Below are 25,009 nucleotides of genomic sequence, written 5' to 3'. Positions count from 1 at the left end.
GTTAAAAAAGTTTGAAACATCCAATAAATGTCGTTCCACTTCATGATTGTGTCCCACTTGTTGTTGATTCTTCACAAAAAAATACAGTTTTATATCTTTATGTTTGAAGCCTGAAATGTGGCAAAAGGTCGCAAAGTTCAAGGGGGCCGAATACTTTCGCAAGGCACTGTATATGTTGAAGAGGGTCGGGCTTAAGCTGCATCCCTGTCTCACCCCATGGCCCTGTGGGAAGAAATATGTGTGTTCTTTGCCTATTTTAACCGCATACTTGTTGTTTGTGTACATGGATTTTATTATGTCGTATGTTTTACCACCAACACCACTTTCCATCAATTTGTAAATCAGACCATAATGCCAAATTGAGTCAAAGGCTTTTTTGAAATCAACAAAGCATGAGAAGACTAAGCCTTTGTTTTGGTTTGTTTGGTTGTCAATTAGGGTGTGCAGGATGAATACATGGTCTGTTGTACGGTAATTTGGTAAAAAGACAATTTGACATTTGCTCAATACATTGTTTTCATTGAGGAAATGTACGAGTCTGCTGTTGATGATAATGCATAGGATTTTCCTAAGGTTGCTGTTGACGCATATCCCACGGTAGTTATTGGGGTCAAATTTGTCTCCACTTTTGTGGATTGGGGTGATCAGTCCTTGGTTCCAAAAATTGGGGAAGATGCCAGGGCTAAGGATGATGTTAAATAGTTTTAGTATAGCCAATTGGAATTTGTTGTTTTTAGATTTGATAGGGAAGCTGAGGTCAAATATACTGTTAAGATTTTCTACTGCCAAGTTTACACCTTCACTATTACAGTGGAACGTTTCACCCAGGAAATTGTCTAAAAGGGATTGAATTTGTTGTTTCCTAATTGTTTTTTTTCGTAGGTTTCCAAACTGCATTCCTTGCATCTATAGCATTTCTTAATGTTACTCAGTTCCTTTGGCTTTGATGCCTCATGATTGAGTATTGCTCTGTTCAAGTAGACTGTGATTTTGCTGTGATCTGATAGGGGTGTCAGTGGGCTGACTGTGAACGCTCTGAGAAACTTTGGGTTGAGGTCAGTGATAAAGTAGTCTACAGTACTACTGCCAAGAGATGAGCTATAGATGTACCTACTAGGAGTCCCCTCGAAGCCTACCATTGACTATGTACATTCCCAGCGTGCAACAGAGCTGCAGGGGTTGAGACCCATTTTTGTTGGTTATGTTGTCATAGTTGTGCCTAGGGGGGCATATGGGGGAGGGAATGCTGTCACCTGCAGGCAGGTGTTTGTCCCCCTGTGTGCTGAGGGTGTCAGGTTCTTGTCCGGTTCTGGCATTTAGGTCGCCACAGACTAGTACATGTCCCTGGGCCTGGAAATTATTGATTTCCCCCTCCAGGATGGAGAAAGTGTCTTCTCCATCCTGGGGATTCTAGTGAGGGGATATAGATAGCACACAGGAGGACATTTTTCTCTGTTAAGATAATTTCCTTTTGAATTTCTAGCCAAATGTAAAATGTTCCTGTTTTGATTAACCTCTCTGGGATATGTGGGACGCTAGCCAAAAGCCAGGGAAAATGCAGAGCGCCAAATTCAAATAAATTACTATAAAAATCTAACTTTCATTATATCACACATACAAGATAGCAAATTAAAGCTACACTTGTTGTGAATCCAGCCAACATGTCAGATTTCAAAAAGGCTTTTCGGCGAAAGCAAATGATGCTATTATCTGAGGATAGCACCTCCGTAAACAAAGAGAGAAAAGCATATTTCAACCCTACAAGCGCGACACAAAACGCAGAAATAAAAATATAATTCATGCCTTACCTTTGACGAGCTTCTTTTGTTGGCACTCCAATATGTCCCATAAACATCACAAATGGTCCTTTTGTTCGATTAATTCCGTCAATATATATCCAAAATGTCCATTTATTTGGCGCGTTTGATCCAGAAAAACACTGGTTCCAACTTGCACAACGTGATTGCAAAATATCCCAAAAGTTACCTGTAAACTTTGCCAAAACATTTCAAACTACTTTTGTAATACAACTTTAGGTATTGTTTTACGTAAATAATCAATCAAATTGAAGACGGGATGATGTGTGTTCAATACAGCAGGAAAACAAACTGTATCTAGCTTTCTGGCCACGCGCCTCTATCTAACAGTACACTTCAAGTGACCCTCGTTCAAGATGGCCGTACTTATTCATTACACAAAGGAAAAACCTCAACCAATTTCTAAAGACAGTTGACATCCAGTGGAAGCGATAGGAACTGCAAAGGTCCCTTAGAAATCTGGATTCCCAATGAAAACCCATTGAAAAGAGAGTGACCTAAAAATAAAAAAAATCTGAATGGTTTGTCCTCTGGGTTTCGCCTGCCAAATAAGTTATGTTATACTCACAGACATGATTCAAACAGTTTTAGAAACTTCAGAATGTTATCTATCCAAATCTAATTATATGCATATCTTATCTTCTGGAGATGAGTAGCAGGCAGTTGAATTTGGGCATGCTTTTCATCCGGACGCGAAAATACTGCCCCCTGTCACCAAGAAGTTAATTTATTGGAGTGAGTTAGGTCTGCACTATACCAAATTAGCATACCCTCTGAGTACCTTCCCTGTTTCACACCTGGTAGTTTGGTGGATGGGACTACCAGCTCTCTGTAACCTAGAGGGCAACCAGTGGGTCCGTCTCCACTATATCAGGTTTCTTGCAGGATGACAATGTCTGTATTACCGATTTCTTTGGGGAAGTCTGAGTTCCTGCTCTTTAGGCCAAAGGCAGATGACCTCAGGCCTTGGATATTCCAGGATGATATAGTGAAGGCTCTGTGTTCCATAAAGTGTCCAATGTTGTTGGTCGTGTGGTTTGGCCTCAGGCCAGTAAGTGTGAACAGAGCCTGCTGAGCATCTGGTACATGCCATTGGCTTGGGCTAGTGTAAGAGTGGGGTTTGGGCCTATTTGCCCTCTCACTGCCTGCGCATATGTGTGACTTCCAAGTTGAGTCCCTCTTTGCGGGGGTAGGGTGCATGGGGTGGGCAGGACAGGCATAGGTCTGAACTGAGGGGGCCTAAATAGTGGGGGTGTTTATTGGTTGGAGTGGGGGTGTGGATGTGGCTGGTGTTGCTGTGGTCTGGATGTAAGTCCTCTTGGCGTGGGTCCTCTATGTGGGGGGGGGGGTCCCGCAGGTCTGGGAGGGTGTCTCGCTCGTCTGGGCGGGATGTCTATTGATCTTTTGCGCCTGTGTGAAGTGTTGGTGATACGTATGAGAGCGATGTCCTTTAGAGTCCGGGCAAAGGTGGGCACTGCTGCCTTGTAGAGGTGGACCTGGTCATAGAGGCTGTTCAAGTCCAGGGTGGAGTGGTGGGCCAGGAAAACATTTGGTTTTGAGGCACAGTCACGGGAAATACTTGCCTTTACCCGCTGTATTGTGGCAGGGTGGAACTCTTTTCGTGGTAGCAGGGTGGAGATAACCACTTGTGCGTTGGGGAAAGTAGAATAAGCTTTTTCAATCACTCCCTTCAGTGTTGTGGCCACCCTTTCCTGCTGTGCTCTCAGGCCGTTTGTGCCTGTGTGTATTATTATGTGGCTGGGTGACCCTAGTTGGTCCTCAGACAGAAGGCCTAGGGCGCGCTGGGTGTTTGGACACCAGAGTTTAGACACTGTGTTTGGGAAAAAGTGTTATCTTGTATATATTTCCCATTTCTCTGTCTCTTTCTCTAACTCTGTCTCTAACTCTCTCTTTCTCTAACTCTGTCTCTATCTCTCTCTGTCTCTAACTCTCTCTGTCTCTAACTCTCTCTTTCTCTAACTCTGTCTCTAACTCTCTCTGTCTCTAACTCTGTCTCTGTCTCTAACTCTGTTTCTTTCTCTGTCTCTAACTCTGTCTGTGTCTCAGTCTCTGTTTTTGTATCTAGCTCTGTCTCAAACTCTCTCTTTCTCTCACTCTGTCTCTAACTCTCTCTTTCTCTAACTCTGTCTCTAACTCTGCCTCTAACTCTCTCTGTCTCTGTCTCTAACTCTGTCTCTGTCTCTAACTCTGTTTCTTTCTCTGTCTCTAACTCTGTCTGTGTCTCAGTCTCTGTTTTTGTATCTAGCTCTGTCTCTAACTGTCTCTGTCTCTAACTTCTCCTCTGTCTCTAACTCTGTCTCTGTTATTTACTCTGTCTCTGTCTCTAACTCTGTCTCTGTCTCTAACTTTCTCTGTCTAACTTCTTCTCTGTCTCTAACTCTGTCTTTAACTCTTTTTGTCTCAGTCAATGTTTTTTGTGATATTTTGTCACATGATTTTGCCAGTGTTTCTTGACTATACCACATCCACTGCGTTTGACATTGTACTCAGGATGTCAGACAGACCTCAAAGTAATAGAACGTTTATAATTGCCATACATTTTTTTTCAGTTGGTACATCTTTTAATCATATTGGGTGGTTTTGGTCTCACATGTCTGGAGAGGCTGGGTTGAGACGATCTTGTGGTTGCTCTGAGTGAGTGGAGGGCTGTGGGTGTGAGTCTATGGGTAGCTTTATGTTGTTGAACTCAGTTTCATAAATAGTCACTAACAGTTGAGAGGAACTGAGAGAAGACGGGTGTGGACTGTGAACTTTATTTGTGTGGAAGGGAAGACATTTTCATACTCACAACGGAATAACACAGTTTAAATACACTATTCATGGTATAGGGTACAACCACAAGCTTGAATTGGCAAATGCAATACATGTTATATGAAGTTAGATGGGTCTATCACCTAAACCACAAGAATGAAAATGACAACAAAATCAGTCTAGTTGCTATACATTTTGAAATAAGGAATGTGCACACAAAAAAGTGTACATTTCTATCATAAACATATCTAGGATGATATATGAATCCTATTAGCGTATCTCTTTGGCAGTCTATGCACACCAAAAATTCAGCTTTGCACAAAGCACAAACGTGTTTCAGTCTGTTGGGCAATTGTTTGTGGGATGTAAAGTGGAAGGAAATCTGACGTCTTTTCCACTCTTGTAAGAAACATCAATGAATGTGTTGACTTGCCTTGAAAGGCGTATCACTCACTACGCAGTATATTAATAAGTGCAGTGGGAGGTATGAGGCCAGGTTCACTATCGCTGGGAGGAGACCGGACACTCACCCACTCAATCAAGCCAGATATCGGAGAGCTCACAACCACCATCTCTCCCCATCTCGGACAAAGCATAACATAACTGGACATCACTTCGCACTAGAGACACTGTGCCATTTCTTCGAAGAGGCAACAAGTAAGGGATTTTTTTCTCAATTACAAGTAAGGCATTTTACATACATGTTAGTTTATTTTGCTAACCACTTGACAGGAGCATCTCCATAACAAGAGGCTGCGGACCAAAGAGCTGCACTCCTAAAATGTCGGTTCCAGAAACACTTTTTGTTTAACCAAATGCCCAATACGCAAGTTTTATGTTTCAGCAAACACTGCATTTGTTAGCCTAATTGTGTATTGTTGCAGCGGAGTTTTGGGTAACATATTAGCCTAATGTGACTACTGGCCTCTGAAACTGTTCAAGTCATTCTAGTCATAGATAGAGACATCCTCTTTCGCAGCGTGGCGCGCGGATTAGCTGTGCGCATTCAATGAGCGCCGCCAGTTTACTACACCGAGTCCCCTGGTATTTGATAAGGATTGTGGTTTGTTGTCACGGCAGATTTATGGGACAGACAATGGGACTGAATTGAATGTGCACTCAGATAGGCTTCAGGTCGTGTGTAAATGTGTCGTTCCACGAAATGAGTCCCTTTTGCGAACCGTTAATAATTTTTGAGGTAGAAATTGTGCACCAATATTGCATTTTAAAAGCCTGTCATATTAAATGTGAAGTGCCCGTTAATATACATGGACAATTCTATAAATCAGATTTATAATATGAACAGACTTCATAAAGTGAAAACATTTTCTCCCTGTGCAACCTCTGTGACTTCTAAGACTTTAACCCACTCAACCCCAACATTTCTCCAATCATTTTAAAACCCAATAATATTTTTTGCTTGTCAAAGTAATTTCTGAAGATTATTCTTTTTTTCATGCAGTTAATGATTCATTTAAAACTGTCACTAATTTTGCAAACTGGTCTCAGTGCATTTTGTATTATTCTGTACGTAAATCCGAGACACACCCTTTAGTATGATATGAAGGGTTGGGGAGTAACGGATTACATCTAAGGGATTACAAAAATTACCCCCGCATTTTTTACTGTAATCCGGTACGTTACCAACAAAAATATTGTAATCAGATTACAGATACGTTTGAAAAACTAGATTATTATTTCGAGGATTACTTTTAAATTCAGAAAGGATGTTTGCGAGAAAAAAAAACATTTGACACTTCTCTGTTTTCTGAAAGACATTCAAATCAGCATTGAAAAAAAGCGCAAATTTAAGTTTGTTCCGCCTGAGTGAGTCTGACCACAAGTCAGAGACCACTATGATGACACACCAATTTGAATAAACGCTTGGAGGTAAGGATGACAGTAGTGGTGTAGTCTACGGCGATACAGATATCACTTATTATTGATATCTACATAGCGCATTGATGTAAATCATTGCTGCGCTCTCATTTAGCTATTTGCGATTTACGGACTGTGGTTGTTGTGGATAGCTGTTCACAAATCTAAATGAGTATTTGAAACCAATAGTCGTTGAATTCAAGAAGTTTAAACTGCCTATCAATCATGGTTTTTGAAATCAGTGGACAGCCAATGAAAAATGCGCTCTTATAACAGCTGCATAGTGCGGATCCAAGCCTGTGGAATAAAAGTGGGGCTTTTATTGCTCCATCTAATTCATGCTGATCAAATAAATAAATCCATAGGACTAATGGACACATGCTCAAACTCGCACACTTTTGATAGACTTAAATTGGCAATCTGTAGTTGCTACATCCATTTTTGGACTAATAAATATCCATTGATTGCTGAAGAATATAACTTAGAAATACCTCATGAGCTTAGTTCAACTGTCACGCTCCATGAGAACCCAAAATATAAGCTTGTTTTTCTCCAATGTTTGTAAACATTGCAAATGTAAACAAACACTGTATAGCCTCATAACATGGTTAAAACAATACTTTTTATATCATGGATGGTCAGTCCTTGCATCCATAGCTCTGCCTATTCATCTGAGAGTGGTTACATTTCTCCAGGCCCATCCCTCAGTTTTTTATCAAAACAGAGGCGGGGCAACTGTTTTGTTATTGTTTCATCTGTGGATTTGCCCTTTAAACAGCTGCATATTATCAAGATATCAAAGTGTCACCAACAAAATGTTAAATAGGCCTATAGCAATTGCAGCATATGGCATTCATTTTTCACATGTAAATAGCACATTTCAGTAGTGCTCAAAGCACGCCACTCCATGAGCACAGCATTTATTTTTCAACTCGATTCAATGACCCCAATCAGTCCTCCATAACAACAAAATCATAAACAACAGAGTAGGGCTGGCTCATAAGTCCTTAGTTTTGCGGTCATACTCAGGTAAAACAATTAGGCTAATCTATACTTCCTTATGTCCAAGTCCTATTATTGAAGATCAAGGGATATAACATTTATTGGAATGACTGGAATTCTGATAGATAGTTTTTAATGTAAAGTTATAATTTAACTTAAGCTGCACTTATATGTAGTAGAAAGCGATGGGTTAGAAGAAGCCAACATAACCAACCCATAAAGTCAAATGAATCATCCATATATGGCCAGCTATATGAAGTTTAACATTGATTTACCCTGCAATAGATACCGTTCAATTAGTAACATACATTTGTGTCTTCTTCTAATGCCTCTTAAGGGGAAAGTAATCTAAAGTAACGGAATGTAATCAGATTAAGTTACTGAGTTTGGGTAATCCCAAAATTACGTTACTTATTACAATTTTGGACAGGTAACTAGTAACTGCAACGGATTACATTTAGAAAGTAACCTACCCAACCCTCATGATATGTTACGTTTGGTATGGTTACATAAAACAGATGGGTACTTAAGGCAAAATCAAAAGTAGGGTGGTTGGTCGGGTTGTATGGGTAGGTGTATAATGCAAACGTCTAGCAACCCAAAGGTTGCGAGTTCAACTCTCATCACGGACAAATCCTAAACTTAACCTTAACTCCTAGCTACCGTTAGCCACCTAGCTAGAATTCGTAACATATCATATGAAATGCAAATTTATAACATTGTATGTTTCGCAAATTTGTTACATATTGTACGTTTTGCAAATTCGTAACATCCTGTTATGTGAACTGAACTCTCGTTTTAATATGATGACACTAACGCTTAAAATCAAAAATCTAAAGAAGCATTGAACTTCTGTTAATCAAATGTAAAAGCAGGTGAACTGTTTTGCCATTTTCTGGTGTTTTGTGGTGGAAAACTGAGTGGGTTAAGCATAATATGTCAACCTGTTACCCATAGAATGACGGGCTAGAAATGTTTGAACAAGAAAAAAACATTGTGAGCCTTGCATTCAATTACTGCTGGCTGTTGCACACAAGCTTCCATTCCCCTAGTCACAAGGGGCATGTTCACATTGTACCTTAGCCCAGGACTAAGAGCCTCACCAGCCCTGGACTAACGGAGATTTTATGCCGTGGCTAATGCAAGTGTTCACATTTGCACATTCTAATGTGGGATAGCACCAACCCTAGCCCAGAAGCACGGTGCCAAAGCAGCCCGTGTGAAACGCGGTCAAGAACAACACATACAATGTTCTCTGTCTAATCACAAACACATCAAATGTCCTATGTCTAATCACAAACACATAAAATGTTCTCTGTCTAATCACAAACACATAAAATGTTCTCTGTCTAATCACAAACACATAAAATGTTCTCTGTCTAATCACAAACACATTAAATGTTCTCTGTCCAATCACAAACACATAAAATGTTCTCTGTCTAATCACAAACACATAAAATGTCCTATGTCTAATCACAAACACATAAAATGTTCTCTGTCCAATCATAAACACATAACATGTTCTGTCCAATCACAAACACATCAAATGTTCTCTGTCTAATCACAAACACATAAAATGTTCTCTGTCCAATCATAAACACATAACATGTTCTCTGTCTAATCACAAACACATAAAATGTCCTATGTCTAATCACAAACACATAAAATGTTCTCTGTCCAATCATAAACACATAACATGTTCTCTGTCTAATCACAAACACATAAAATGTTCTCTGTCCAATCATAAACACATAACATGTTCTGTCCAATCACAAACACATAAAATGTTCTCTGTCTAATCACAAACACATAAAATGTTCTCTGTCCAATCATAAACACATAAAATGTTCTGTCCAATCACAAACACATAAAATGTTCTCTGTCTAATCACAAACACATAAAATGTTCTCTGTCTAATCACAAACACATAAAATGTTCTCTGTCCAATCATAAACACATAACATGTTCTGTCCAATCACAAACACATAAAATGTTCTCTGTCTAATCACAAACACATAAAATGTTCTCTGTCCAATCATAAACACATAAAATGTTCTGTCCAATCACAAACACATAAAATGTTCTCTGTCTAATCACAAACACATAAAATGTTCTCTGTCTAATCACAAACACATAAAATGTTCTCTGTCCAATCATAAACACATAACATGTTCTGTCCAATCACAAACACATAAAATGTTCTCTGTCTAATCACAAACACATAAAATGTTCTCTGTCCAATCATAAACACATAACATGTTCTGTCCAATCACAAACACATAAAATGTTATCTGTCTAATCACAAACACATAAAATGTTCTCTGTCCAATCATAAACACATAACATGTTCTGTCCAATCACAAACACATAAAATGTTCTCTGTCTAATCACAAACACATAAAATGTTCTCTGTCTAATCACAAACACATAAAATGTTCTCTGTCCAATCATAAACACATAACATGTTCTGTCCAATTACAAAAGCTGCACTTAATTTGCACATCCTGTGATGCGTTCCTCACACTATTTTAATAAGTCAATGTATACGATTTCATCCTTCCATCTGACAAAAACTTGACAAAAAAACAAAATACTTTCATCCATGCAAAACATTTGTTGCTATGGTTAACAAAACGGTTGCTATGCAGGCTGGCTGACATCTTCTCATTTTTCTAGCCAACTGCTCAACAAACTCAGCTGAACGGGCAGAAAACTCTCAATTGTCATCAGTTTTCATAGTTTTTCTATTGATATTTAATTGGATATATGCTAGCAAACCATTATAATAATATTGTTGCATGATTTCGCATAGATTTGAAAAGTTCATGTCTCGTTCATGCACAGCATTCTCTGTACAGGGGCAACATCATATTTCAAAAGCGAAACATTGTTTCCGAGGTCTGACAGGCAGACAGGAAGGTTTATACAAACCATCGCTGTTGGAAATCGAAGTCTAGAAGCAAGAGGAAATAATGGGTTAATAAATGCCTTAATGCTTATAACATTGGTCGCTTGGTAGAGATAGAATGTTGGTTGCATGTGTGTTCGTCTGTTAGCCCAGGACTTTGGTATAGAAGTGTGAATCCTTAGGGGGGGGCTAAAGTTTAGCCCGGGTTAACAAATGCTTATATGTACAGGTTAAGTCTGGGGCTATGAACAATGCAGTGTGAAAATGCCTAAAGGGACTTATGGCTGATTTAAGATGAAAACTCCAAACCTGTTACAGTCAACCCTGTTACTTTATTTGGCAATTAATAGGCATGTGTTATAGTCCTTTTTTATTTATTTAACCTCTTGGTGGGATGTGAGATGGGAAAACATGTTTCTTATGATTAGTTTTTAAAATCCACCAAGTTACACTACCCTCAAGGGACTCATGTCATGGAATTACCCAAGACAATTTTGTGTTTTACTCAACATAAGTGTGTGTGTGTCTCACTGATTAAAATGTAGTAGTTCCCTTGCCTATGAACAATTATTTTCTGATAGAATTATAAGGCATTTATAAAATAATAATTGTGACATGGATAATCTATTAGCATAGTAAAAAGGTAAAAAATGTGATTCGATTTGAGGTGCTTGGGTACTAAAGGTTCCCAATATAGCAAATATATAACTAAAACTAAAGAGTTCCTCTTCCTCATCTCATTTTGCTTTAGCAGCTACACTATATATACAAAGTATGTGGACACCCCTTCAAATTAGTGGATTCGGCTATTTTAGCCACACCTGTGTATAAAATTGAACACACCGCCATGCAATCTCCAGAGACAAACATTGAATGGCCTTACTGAAGAGCTCAGTGACTTTCAACGTGGCACCTCTATAGGATGCCACCTTTTCAACAAGCCAGTTCGTCAAATTTCTGCCTCGCTAGAGCTGCCGCGGTCATCTCTATGTGCTGTTATTGTGTAGTGGAATCCTCTAGGAGCAACAACAGCTCAGCCGCGAAGTGGTAGGCCACATAAGCTCACAGAACGGGACCCCTGAGTGATGAAGTGCGTAGGGCATAAAAATCATCTGTCCTCGATTGCAACACTCACTACCGAGTTCCAGTTTGCCTCTGGAAGCAACGCTAGCACAATAATTGTTCGTCGGGAGACTCGTGAGATGGGTTTCAATGGCCGAGTAGCCGCAAACAAGCCTAAGATAACCATGCACAATGCCAAGTGTCGGCTGGAGGGGTGTAAAGCTCGCTGGCCTGCACAGATCCCTGACCTCAACCCCATCGAACACCTTTGGGATCAATATGGAACGCTGACTGCGAGCCAGTCCTATTCGCTCAACATCAGTGACTAACTTCACTAATGCTCTTGTGGCTGAATGGAAGCAGCAAAGAGGGGACCAACTCCATATTAATGGACATTATTTTGCAATGAGATGTTCGACGAGCAGATATCCACATACTTTGAGTAATTTAGTGTATATGGATGTTTGTGGGCCCTCCCATGATCCCTCTCCTTTGAGTCCTTTCTTTTACAACACAAAAGCCTAAACCAACAGGAGAGAACTCTTCCAGCAAGAGAGACCGTCAATCTTTTATTGTCGCACCTGCAGCATTCTCTGGTCTTGGGTTAACACAGGTAAACAGCTTTCATTGCTCCCTTTTTGTCTTGTATTGCAATGCATCATCGGCCCTGCATGCTGCTTGCCTAATGTGTAATCATCAGCGATAATAAGATACAGCCACCCTTACAGTGGTGCCAAATATAATAACATAATGCTCAAGTTCATACATACTGGCTTTGATGCAGGGCATAACATTAACTTTTTGGCCTTACTTACCGTGTCAGTTAGATTTAAAAATGACACAAACGAAACACAAACTGATGATCATGCTTTGTAATGTTTCTAGAACAAGAACTGTGTTACTAGTAAGAAGTAATGTGGTATATTGTTTCATTTCATTAAAAAACATTTTGTTTAAACAAAATATCATAGAAAATATATTTGTGTAATGTAACTCTGTGTTTTTGTCGTACTGCTTTGCTTTATCTTTGCCAGGTCGCAGTTGTAAATGAGAACTTGTTCTCAACTGGCCTACCTGGTTAAATAAAGGTGAAATAATGTATATTTTTTAAATCACAGATGAGACCAACATGTTCACCTGCCCCCTTAACTGCGGGAGGTTACCGTGGTAGCACGATTTGAGTCATGTTTGCACTTGTGAGATCGAGTCTGACTAGACTAGAGGCATTGTCTTCTCATCCGTAGCAGTTGAATCTCAAACCTAGAAAAACAATCTAGCTTGTCAACAAAACAATGTAAATAGCCAAGAAACACAAGGACAAAATCTCACTTCTATAGACTTTTGTATCAAGTAAATTACACCAACTGTTATGCCTGTGCACAGCGCTTCTAAAAATCTTTCAATCAGCTCTTCACGTGTTCACAGCCGCCAGCCGCCAGTTGTAGTGCGATTCATTTATCAGCTATGAAACAAAACGGCAGAAATACTTTAAAAACAGCTACTGAGGCATTTCTTAAACTATAAATGTGATCTTACTTGACTATACATGTGATCACACTTGACTATTTTTATTCACAAAATAATGTGAGTGAAATGCTCGCAATGCCAGTGCTAAAATCTATCCGCATGTGGCAGGTGTTAATTTTAGGCCCTGCTAGCTCTCATGGTACGTAGTCTATCTATGTTGTAACCAGCTCAGCCTCATTGGGTGTTTGGAGTGTGGCAAAACTAAAGGTTTGTGATCTGAATATTCCCCTTTTGCTTTGGGGGCAGATGAAAGGGGGAGGAAGGAGAAAGAGCAAGAGCAAGAGAAAAGTGTGCAGCTGCTGCTATTAGGGAGAATGACAAAACTACTGAAGTAAAGGGCATGATGTCACGGACATCGACGTCTCGCTTCCAGACAAACTAAACACCTTCTTTGCCCGCTTTGAGGATAATACAGTGCCACCGACGCAGCCTGCTACCAAGAACTGTAGGCTCTCCTTCTCCATGGCCGACGTGAGTAAGACATTTGAACGTGTTAATCCTCGCAAGGCTGCCGGCCCAGACGGCATCCCAAGCCGCGTCCTCCGAGCATGCGCAGACTAGCTGGCTGGTGTGTTTATGGACATATTCAATCTCTCCCTATCCCAGTCTACTGTTCTCACATGCTTCAAGATGGCCACTATTTTTCCTATACCCAAGAAAGCAAAGGTAACTGAACTAAATGACTATCGCCCCGTAGCACTCACTTCTGTCATCATGAAGTGCTTTGAGAGACTAGTCAAGGATCATATCACCTCCACCTTACCTGTCACCCTTACCTGACCCACTTCAGTTTGCTTACCGCCCAAATAGGTCCACAGACGATGCAATCGCCATCACACTGTACACTGGCCTATTCCATATGGACAAGAGGAATGCCTATGTAAGAATGCTCTTCATTGACTATAGCTCAGCATTCAACACCATAGTACCCTCCAAGCTCATCGTTAAGCTTGAGGCCCTGGGTCTCAACCCCGCCCTGTGCAATTGGGTCCTGGACATCCTGACGGGCCACCCCCAGGTGGTGAAGGTGGGAAACAACATCTCTAATTCACCAATCCTCAACACTGCGGCCCCACAAGGGTGCGTGCTCAGCCCACTCCTGTACTCCCTGTTCACCCATGACTGCGTGGCCATCCACGCCTCCAAATCAATCGTTACGTTTGCAGATGACACAACAGTAGTAGGCTTGATTACCAACAATGACGAGACAGCCTACAGGTAGGAGGTGAGGGCACTCGGAGTGTGGTGACTGAAAAACAGCTTCTATCTCAAGGCCATCAGACTGTTAAACAGCCATCACTAACACAGAGAGGCTGCTGCCTACATACAGACTCGAAATCATTGGCCACTAATAACTGGATCACTAGTCACTTTAATAATGCCACTTTAATAATGTTTACATGTCTTGCATTACTCATCTCATATGTATATACTATATTTTATACCATCTATTGCATCTTGTCTATGCTGCTCTGCCATTGCTCATCCATATATTTATATGTATATGTTCGTATTCCATTAATTTACTTAGATTTGTGTGTATTTGGTAGTTGTTTTGGAATTTTTAGATTACATGTTAGATATTGCTGCACTGTCGGAACTAGAAACACAAGCATTTCGCTACACTCGCAATAACATCTGCTAACCATGTGTATGTGACCAATGCAAATTATTTGATTTGAGGTTGTGTGCCAGAGGTGAAAGGGTCAAGTGCCAAATAGCAATGAAAGGGGCTATCGATTGAATAGCGCCACTATCGCTGAAAGAATGAGCTGAAACCACAGGCAGCCCTAACATAACACACACATGTCTGTTGGCCACTGCTCCAGGTACATGCACTAACACACTCAGTCACAGATATCGCAGACCGCTTGGCGTGGGCAACGTGGTATTCTGCGGTCACACACTCTCACACAGCTCTCACACAGCTCTCACACACTCTCACACAGTTCTCACACAGCTCTCACACAGCTCTCACACAGCTCTCACACAGCTCTCACACACTCTCACACAGCTCTCACACAGCTCTCACACAGCTCTCACACACTCTCACACAGCTCTCACACAGCTCTCACACAGCTCTCACACACTCTCACACAGCTCTCACACACTCTCACACAGCTCTCACACAGCTCTCACACAGCTCTCACACAGCTCTCACACAGCTCTCACACAGCTCTCATACAGCTCTCACACAGCTCTCACACACTCTCACACAGCTCTCACACACTCTCACACAGCTCTCACACAGCTCTCACACAGCTCTCACACACCCAGCTGCTCTAAGCGGTCCCGTTTTAATGCACTTTAACACGCTGTATCGCCCAGCGGCGCTGATTGTCTTTGACCGTGACTGGACCGGGTCTAAAGTAGTTAAACCCCCTGGTAACCCAGTGTTTTCCAGAAGCACACAGAGTAGCCAGCCAAATAGAAAAAGTAGCCAGCCAAGATCCTGAAAATGTATTCATTCAGTATATTGTTTGTTTTTTTGGGATATCTTCTAGGCTTATATGATCAGGACTATTTTCTAGGTAAGAAAACATAAACCTTTTTTAAACAATTAACCTGTCCTCTCTTGAGATGAAAGTATTTTATAGCAAGATATGAATTGCCACAATTATGGCTCCCCAGTGGGTGGGCCTGGCTGCCAAGTGGTTGGGCCTATGCCCTCCCAGGCCCACCTATGACTGAACCCCTGCCCAGTCATGTGAAATCCATATACTAGGGCCTAATGAATTTATTTCAATTGACTGATTTCCTTATATAAACTGTAACTCAATAAAATCTTTGAAATTGTTGCATATTGCGTTTATATTTTTGTTCAGTATAAGTGGAAAATGTACCCGGCTGGAAATTAGTGTGTAACCGGTCGATATAGCCGACAGCTGGCGCTAGTGGCAAACACTGATAACCCGGCTCTGATGTCTCCCCACGTCTCAGTCTGTGGACATATGTGCCAATCAGGAGGAAAAGGAGAAGTTATATTATTCATGGTTTTCATGTCTAGGGTTTGTTCTTCAATCCCTCACATCCCTCCTGTCATGTTGTGACTGTCAGGGGAAGAGAGACATACCTGAGTGTAAGAGGACCAATCATAATCAGACATACAGAGAGGTAAGAGGTTGTGCTGTAATAAAATAAAATATTGAGCTGTGTGTAAGTGTTCATGATGCATGTTGCATGAGTGTGTAGGATCCCTTCGTGTGTGTGTGTGTGTGTGTACTGTATGTGATCAGTCTCAAATGTTTTCAGATTACAGAGTTGTGGTTATGACAGAGCTGCCCTTTGATCTTCTTGCGATGCGACCCTCTCTTAATCTGGATGTTGTGTTTTTTGGACTAATGGCAACATAGCTGGTGCTGCCCTCTGACTGGATGGCAAAAGATAGCTTTGGCAGTCATTCCTCAATCATCCCAAAACAACAGAGCCATTATGAATTAATAAAGCATTGTTTTAAGAGTTAACTACATGTAGATTTTTTTCAGATCTGGTGGCGTATAATAAAAAGTTATGTGTTTTGTTTTGTTAATTTCATTTGGGTGCCTATTAGATCTCATAACATACTGTAGAATGCAGGGCTCTGTGAAGAAGTTAATTGCTTTTCTGATCTAGCTCTGCCCCAGGAACGGAGTGAGGTCAGGACTGATGGGTTGAGATCTTGTTAATAAAAGTCAAAGGAACTCAGGGCAGCGCTCTCTAAATATAGTTCAAACATTTACTGTGACATGGCAAACAGACAGATTGAGATCAGGACTGATGGGCTGCTGTCTTCTTGTCTTGTCTTCAGATCCCAGATCAGTGAGGTGTGCGTGATCGTTCCCAGCAAACGGCAGAAGGATGAACAGCTTTGATCTGGATGAGCTGTTCGACACGTGGGAGGACCTGAACCTCACAGGCCTCCTGGAGAACGGGACGCGCGTGGAGATGGGTGGCTGTCCCACAGCCTTCGACCGCAGCGCCCTGCTCCACTCCATGTGCATCCTCTACGTCTTCATCTTCGTGGTCGGTTTGGCCGCCAACAGCCTCGTCCTCTGGATCAACATCCGCGCCCAGCGCACCACCTCCCCTCGCCACGAGACCCACCTTTACATCGCCCACCTGGCGGCGGCTGACCTGTGCGTGTGCATCACGTTGCCCGTGTGGGTGAGCTCCCTGGCACAGCACAGCCACTGGCCCTTCAGCGAGTGGGCGTGTAAGCTCACCCATCTGCTCTTCTCCGTTAACCTCTTCAGCTCCATCTTCTTCCTGGCCTGCATGAGCGTCGACCGCTACCTGAGCATGACACGGCCGGCCGACAGTGAGGATGGGGGCCGGCGCCGGAAGCTGATTCGCCACGGCGTATGTATGGGGGTGTGGCTCCTGGCTCTGGTGGCTTCCCTGCCGGACACATACTTCCTGCGGGCTCTGAGGTCATCACAAGGGGAGGTAGTGCTGTGCAGGCCGGTGTACCCAGAGGAACACCCTAGGGAGTGGATGGTAGGGGTCCAGCTGAGCTTCATCCTGCTTGGCTTCATCATCCCCTTCCCTGTCATCGCTCTGGCCTATGCCCTCCTGGCCAAAGCACTCTCCTCCTCCTCTTCCTCCTCGGCAGTGGAGCAGGAGCGTCGTGTGAGCCGCAGGGTGATCCTGGCCTACATAGTGGTGTTCCTCGGCTGCTGGGGGCCCTACCACGGGGTGCTCCTGGCCGATGCCCTCTCCCTGCTGGGCCTGGTTCCTCTGAGCTGTGGGCTGGAGAACGCCCTCTACGTGGCGCTGCACCTCACCCAGTGTCTGTCCCTGCTCCACTGCTGCGTCAACCCCATCCTCTACAACTTCCTCAACAGGAACTACCGCTACGACCTGATGAAGGCCTTCATCTTTAAGTACTCCACACGTACAGGCCTGGCCAGGCTCATAGAACAGACCCATGTCTCTGAGACAGAGTACTCTGCCGTCGCTGTGGAGAACACACCACAGATCTGAGACTGAACTCTAGAACACACTCTGGAACTCAAAAACACATCAAGGACATTTAGAACATAGTCTAGATCTGTGGTCACCAACTGGTCCATCTCCAAGGCTTTCCTAGTCGATCGCCAAACATTTCTGTAAAAAGCCCAACGAGAAAGCCTTGCGTTCTTAATTGTTTCGCTCTGTTTGCGGTAGGTGCACTTCATTCAGCTGCCCTGCTTGCCAGGTAGTCGAAGTGTTCCCATTTTTAATAATTTAAGGTACAAACTCTGCCAACCCAGTGGTCGTGGAGATCAAATCAAGTACACCTATAGACCTACCGCTGGCCAATCAGATATACTATATATACAAAAGTATGTGGACACCCCTTCAAATGAGTGGATTCGGCTATTTCAGCCGTTGCTGACAGGTGTATAAAATCAAGCACACAACCATACAATCTCCATAGACAAACATTGGCAGTAAAATTGCCTTACTGAAGAGCTCAGTGACTTTCAATGTGGCACCGTCATAGGATGCCATCCTTTACAATAAGTCAGTTAGTCAAATTTTTGCCCTACTAGAGCTGCCCCGGGAAAATGTAAGTGCTGTTATTGTGAAGTGGAAACGTGTAGGAGCAACAACGGCTTAGCCGAGAAGTGGTAGGCCACACAAGCTCACAGAACGGTCTGTCCTAGCATTGCCTGTATTTGAGCTGCAGCAATGATTGTATATAGAGTTCACCCAATAGCTGCATTATTTTTTAAACTGCTAGAGGTGTGTGTGTGTGTGTGTGTGTGTGTGTGTGTGTGTGTGTGTGTGTGTGTGTGTGTGTGTGTGTGTGTGTGTGTGTGTGTGTGCGTACGCGATGTGTGGACCTTAAAGTCCACTTTGTAAATAGTTAGAAGGGCATTGAAATACTGTACAAATATTATCATTATGAGATTGTTATTGTTCAACTTTAGATATCTTTTTTGTACATATTATAACATATTTATGGTATGCTTCAACTTTCCAATTTTATATTTTGTATGTTTTTAATCATTGTGTTGTGGATTCAGAAGTCCATTTCAGGAATGTCTATGTGTTCATAAAGCTGCCTCGTTGTAAATGAGAGTCCCTTGCTCTGTGACACCAGTCCTGCTGTCTACTTCAATTTCATAATACTTTGAACCAGCTCCCTTTCCTCTTCTCCCTCCTTCTGTGACCCCTGACCTAGAATGACCAGAGATGTCCCGGAATTGTCTCAGAAAATGTTGAGTTTTCAGAACAGTGATCATTTAAGGAGAGGCGACAAGGAAAGGAAGCTAGGTAGGAGTGTTGACACAGCCTCGATGTCTCTATCACCACATATAGCATAGCTGTAACTATACAATACGTTATGGCTACTATTAGCATTAGAGATCATAGTGAGACACGTGTGCTTCATATGGCAACAGGGACGCTGCATCAGCACACAGACCACACCACAGCACAGACAGTGAGGGCTTTATGACCAATAACCAAAGACAGCTTTACTGCATCCATGTGTAGGCAGCCACAGCCACAATGCTGGACAGATGTGTATAAATGCTGCAGTCTATCAATACGAAAAAGAGAAACTACATTCTGAATCTTTTTTTATTGTGATATATCCTGTGTGTGTCTATGTATGTCTGTGAGTGCGAGAGAGACAGAGCTCGTATGTGGGCGTGCATGTGTCTGTGTGCGCGTGTGTGTCTGTCTTCATGTTGTGAGCCACGGTCCAAACAGTGTGACACACAGTGTTCCATGCCAAATGATGATGTTGGATATAGGGATGAGCATGATTATTTAAATATTCAAATATCCGAACGGATGTTAGTATTTGAATACTTGTGTGAATATACATTTCTGATAGAAAAAAAATGTATAGGTCTATTTTAAACACCCACAACAGTAGAAATCAATTTCTCGAGCTGAAAGACGATGACCAGAGCTTACCCGTGATGTTGCACAATGATGTAAATAATTCATCTTTTTAGTCATAGTACATTTTGACATATTTAGGCTTGAAATGCCAAATCCGAATGTGTGACTTCGGATGTTTCTGTGAGTCTTGTGCCTTTTTTCTTATGGGATGACGTGCAAATTCTTTATAGCCTATGTTTTGTTTCAGAGCTGGGTTTTATTTAAATGTTACCACCCACCAACATGGCAATGTTAATTAATCAGAAACACCTGCTGTAAAGTTCTCCCTATTCGCAAGTCATCTGAGAGCCTAACAGCTTTTCTCTGTAGCAAAAACATGGGTTTCTACTAGATAAAACAGGCACAAAGTCAAAATTGTATATATTGTACAGATTTGTGAAAACAAAAATGTGCTTTTTGGTCTTCATTTAAGGTTAGGGTTAGGCTAAGGTTAGCAGTGTGGTTAATGTTAGGGTTAAGGTGAGAGTTCGGTTAAAAATCCAATTTTAAGATGTGAAAATGTAGAAATAGACGGGGTTCATGACTTTGTGGCTGTGTTAACTAGTGACGACCCTACACTTGGCCGCCTTGCCAAGGAGCAAATTAAATTCAAACAAATTAATGTTTTTGCAACTCCCCTTTTTTTTACAAGCAAATTATCACAATCCATTGGATAGTTTGTCAAGTTTCACTTATTTTTCTGCTAGTCGGCTAAAGCGGAACTGATTGAATAGAGTCCTTAAGTTAAAAAAACACAAGTATTTTCAATATCCAGATATCCAACAAAAATGAATGATACTATTCAAATATTGAACAGATGTCAAACCCCTATCCCTAGTTGGATATGTCCTAAACATTTATGTGTACAATGCTATTTCTGTCTGTGGTAGAATACATATTTATTTTGATACGTTGTCATGAGTCATCGTGTTATCTGATTGGATGCATATGTATCCTATTACATTGTAAGGGTTCCAATCCTAGCAGTGATTATTAAAACAAAGAAACAAAGACTGACATGTCTACAAGAAGAGGCATTCCAATATATTTTATAGAGATATTTTCTGTTTACTGTATGTTATGGATTTTGTTACTCATTAAATACCAAAAATGAATACTATGTCTGAAGATCTTTTGCTTTGTGTTAGTACTTTAATCACAGCTTTTTAATTAAAGTAACAAATGGTGAAATGTAACCAGTGTTTATTGCATTACTGGACAGCTTTAGTATAGCAGCTCTGACTGGACACCTCCGGTGGATAAGGTGAGCTATATTTGAGCAATAAGGTTTGAGGGGGTGTGGTACAGTGCATTCGGAAACTATTCACACCCCTTGACTTTTTCCATATTTGTTTACGTTACAGCCTAATTCTAAAATTGATTACATTGTTTTTTTTCCTCCTCATCAATCTACACACAATACCTCATAAAGACAAAGCAAAAACGTTTTTTTTTTTTATGTTTACACATTTGGAAAATAAATTAAAAACTGAAATATCACATTTACATAAGTATTCGGACCCTTTACTCAGTACTTTGTTGAAGCACCTTTGGCAGCGATTACAGCCTCGAGTATTCTTGGTTATGAAGCTACAAGCTTGGCACACCTGTATTTGGGGAGTTTCTCCCATTCTTCTCTGCAGATCCTCTCAAGCTCCGTCAGGCTGGATGGAGAGTGTCACTGCACAGCTATTTTCAGGTCTCTCCAGAGATGTTTGATTGGGTTGAATTCCGGGCTCTGGCTGGGCAACTCAAGGACATTCATAGACTTGTCCCGAAGCCACTTCTGCGTTGTCTTGACTGTGTGCTTAGGGTCTTTGTCCTGTTGGAAGGTGAACCTTCACCCCAGTCTGAGGTCCTGAGCGCACTGGAGCAGGTTTTAATCAAAGATCTCTCTGTGCTTTGCTCAGTTAATCTTTGCCTCGTTTCTGACTAGTTTCCCAGTCCCTGCCACTGAAAGACATCCCCACAGCATGATGCTGCCACCACCATGCTTCACCATAAGGGGAATCTTGTTTCTCATGGTCTGAGAGTCTTTAGGTGCCTTTTGACAAGCTCCAAGCAGGCTGTCATGTGCATTTTACTGAGGAGTGGACCTGTAGAACAGGTTGATATGCAGTTTTTCAGAAAAACCAGGTTAATATATACAGATCGGTGCTCAGTAAGACAGTAACACAGACACATACGTCACACACACACACACACACACACACACACACACACACAGTGTAAAACATGGTCGTAAGGGGTGTGCCGACATGGCCATACTTGTATTCGTAAACGTATCTGTAAATTGACAGTTGATAGTCAGATCGGATTATACTCACGATCAGATTAATTTCTTTAATGCCTAAGTAGATGTTGGCAAAATAACTCTCTCCCTGCATGTTTATAGACTTAACAAACTGAAGATTAGGAGCCGTGGAGGGGTGTGTGTATGTGTGCTCAACTTGCAGCGGGCAGACAAATTTGCTATCTGTCAGAATGCGTTTCTGTGTTTCAGATTTTTCATTACCCTCGCCCCGCTTGTTAGATACAGTATTATGATTTATCATGGTATCAGGCTAACAGAAGGTAGTAGCAGTCTGAATGATCACACCAAAACAGTAGTGAACATGATCGGGTGAGATTACGAAGTGAGTGGACAGAGAAGTACAGCTTCACTCTATCCAATCAGAGAAGCAGGATCAACGTACAGCCTGCCCTTCTCTTTACAGACAGGCAAACTACCAAATGGAGTTATTTAGACCACCTAGCACCTCACTTGACTGACTGACAGAAGAAAGATGGTGACACACAAACATTTTCTTTTCTATCACAGATAATTACAAAAAATACTCTGATCACAACCTTATCCAGAAAATTGCCCATATCCGTTATGATACTTGTTTTGTCCGACTACTCGGCACAACTCTAATGGACATTGTTCTCTGCACCACCACCAGAATTATGATGACAATCGTAACATTTACTGTAGCTATAAAATCTAGGTGGAGTGATACCTCTATGGTTTAAAAAGTGCATCAACATTAGTAGAGAACAGACAAGGGCCTCCATGTGGTTCTACAGCATGTGTTCAGCCTCTCATATGGTTCTGATTCTTCAGGCAGGGACGGAAACACACTGATTGGGCTAAACTGCAGTAACAAACAGTAACACACAAACTCCTGCTGCTTCACAACTCTGACTGAAGAGCACGTGCTTTCTTTGGCTCGCACTGTGTCGAGAAGTGTTTTTGCTTCCCTTCACGATTCGTCAGTTCTGATTCACTATTGATTTTCTAACATGTGCCGTTGGATGTGCTTAGTGCTTACACAGGACGAGTCAAAGTGTAATATTCCAGATCCAGCCATCATTACATAACTAAACACATTGATTCTCGGTAACATACGCAGACCATCCACTCTGGGGGCAAACTCTGTCAAGTGTCCTGTCAGAGATGTCTACTTTAGAGACAGCACGCTCGCTTATAAGCAGGCTTCTGTTCTCACCGTTATGAAAACACACAGGAAATATCTGTGAAATACTCCTCTATTCACATGGCTCGCCCACAGATAGAAAGGATATACAGCACAGTCACAGTACATAAAGCACAGCAAGGAGGCTGAGCACGGTACTGGAAGTGCCACATATGGTTTGTATATGTTGAAATCATCTGTTGTTTGACTTGATGTAAGCCATTCTCTGTGTGTGTGTGTGTGTGTGTAAGACTTACAGTACAGCCTGTTTGATTTAATATGGACAGATAATGGGTCAGATAAGATATTGGCGGAGGGAGGTTTATTTTACATAGCTATGGAGCAATAGATCTCATGGTTCATGCCCTGCTGATGCCCTGCATATGTAAGGGATACTTGATTAGTTAGGATTGCCTCTTCGCTGACCCAGTCAATCAGTTAACAGAACCAAGACATTCTAAGGAAGGTCCAATAAACCTCCTTCCGTCTGGCCACTCTACCGTAAAGGACTGATTGGTGGAGTGCTGCAGAGATGGTTTTCCTTCTAGAAGGTTCTCCCATCTCCACAGAGGAACTCTGGAGCTCTGTCAGAGTTCTTGGGTTCTTGGTCACCTCCCTGACAAAGGCCTGACCAAGGCCCTTCTCCCACAATCGCTCAGTTTGGCCAGGCGGCCAGCTCTAGGAAGAGTTTAGGTGGTTCCAAACTTCTTCCATTTAAGAATAATGGAGGCCATTGTGTTCTTGGGGACCTTCAATGCTGCAGACATTTTTTGGTACCATTCCCCAGATCTGTGGCTACAAAATCCTGTCTCGGAGCTCTACGGACAATTCCTCATGGCTTGGTTTTTGCTCTGACAAGCACTGTCAGAGCAAGTGTGGGACCTTATATAGACAGGTGTGTGCCTTTCTAAATAAAGTTGTAGAAACCTCTCAAGGATGATCAATTGAAACAGGATGCACCTGAGCTCAATTTCAAGTATCATAGCAAAGGGTCTGAATACTTATGTAAATAAGGTATTTCTGTTTTTATCTTTACTAAATTAGCAAAAATGTCTAAAAACCAGTTTTCGCTTCGTCATTATGGGGTATTGTGTGTAGAATGATAAGGAAAACATTTTCTTTAAATCGTTTTAGAATAAGGCTGTAACGTAACAAAATGTGGAAAATTCAGTAATAAACTGATAGAGTACGTATCAGTTTATTACTATGCATACTACCTCTTATTACGTGTTATTTATTATTATTGATATTGGTTATTGTACTGCAATGTTCAGGAAACTAGCACACAAGCATTTCACTGCACCTTTTATACCTGCTGTAAACTGTGTATGTGATGAAGCAATCATTTGATTTGATGCACGCACGCACAAACAAACCACTTTAGACCTACATTACTTCTGGCTGAGATCCAAGAATTTACCTTAGATTCAATTCTCAGTCAAGCCCATACTTGCTTCAGTGGGTCCGGGATGAATTCCACATGAGAATGTATGGCTGTGGAAGGTCTTGAATTATTAATGATGTTGAAGAGGATTTTGTGGTGTGAATTTGAGGAGAAGAGACTATTGCGATAGGGGATAGGGATAGTTTAGCATCCCAGGATGCCTCACTCCTCCAGGAGAGCAGAGGATGTCCAGTCATACTGCCAGGCAGATGTTGGACAGATGTTCTGCAGAGAGAGACAGGGAAATGAGAGGTGAGAGACCATGAAATCCTGAGTGTTATCA

At 41.7% G+C, this 25,009-nt stretch overlaps 1 protein-coding gene across 1 annotated transcript; it reads left to right on the top strand.

Annotated features, from left to right (window-relative positions):
• Positions 1-5,103: 5,103 nt before the first annotated feature.
• LOC139406122 (atypical chemokine receptor 3-like) lies at positions 5,104-20,935 on the top strand. Its single transcript, XM_071148600.1, has 2 exons — positions 5,104-5,246; positions 16,754-20,935. The coding sequence occupies exon 2, from the start codon at positions 16,804-16,806 to the stop codon at positions 17,926-17,928; it is 1,125 nt and encodes a 374-aa protein (XP_071004701.1). The 5' UTR covers positions 5,104-5,246; positions 16,754-16,803; the 3' UTR covers positions 17,929-20,935.
• Positions 20,936-25,009: the final 4,074 nt, after the last annotated feature.

Source organism: Oncorhynchus clarkii, chromosome 3 (genome assembly GCF_045791955.1).
Source record: "Oncorhynchus clarkii lewisi isolate Uvic-CL-2024 chromosome 3, UVic_Ocla_1.0, whole genome shotgun sequence".
Lineage (NCBI taxonomy): Eukaryota > Metazoa > Chordata > Actinopteri > Salmoniformes > Salmonidae > Oncorhynchus > Oncorhynchus clarkii.
Note: the sequence above shows the minus strand (reverse complement) of the source record. Positions and strands in the feature narration are given on the sequence as shown.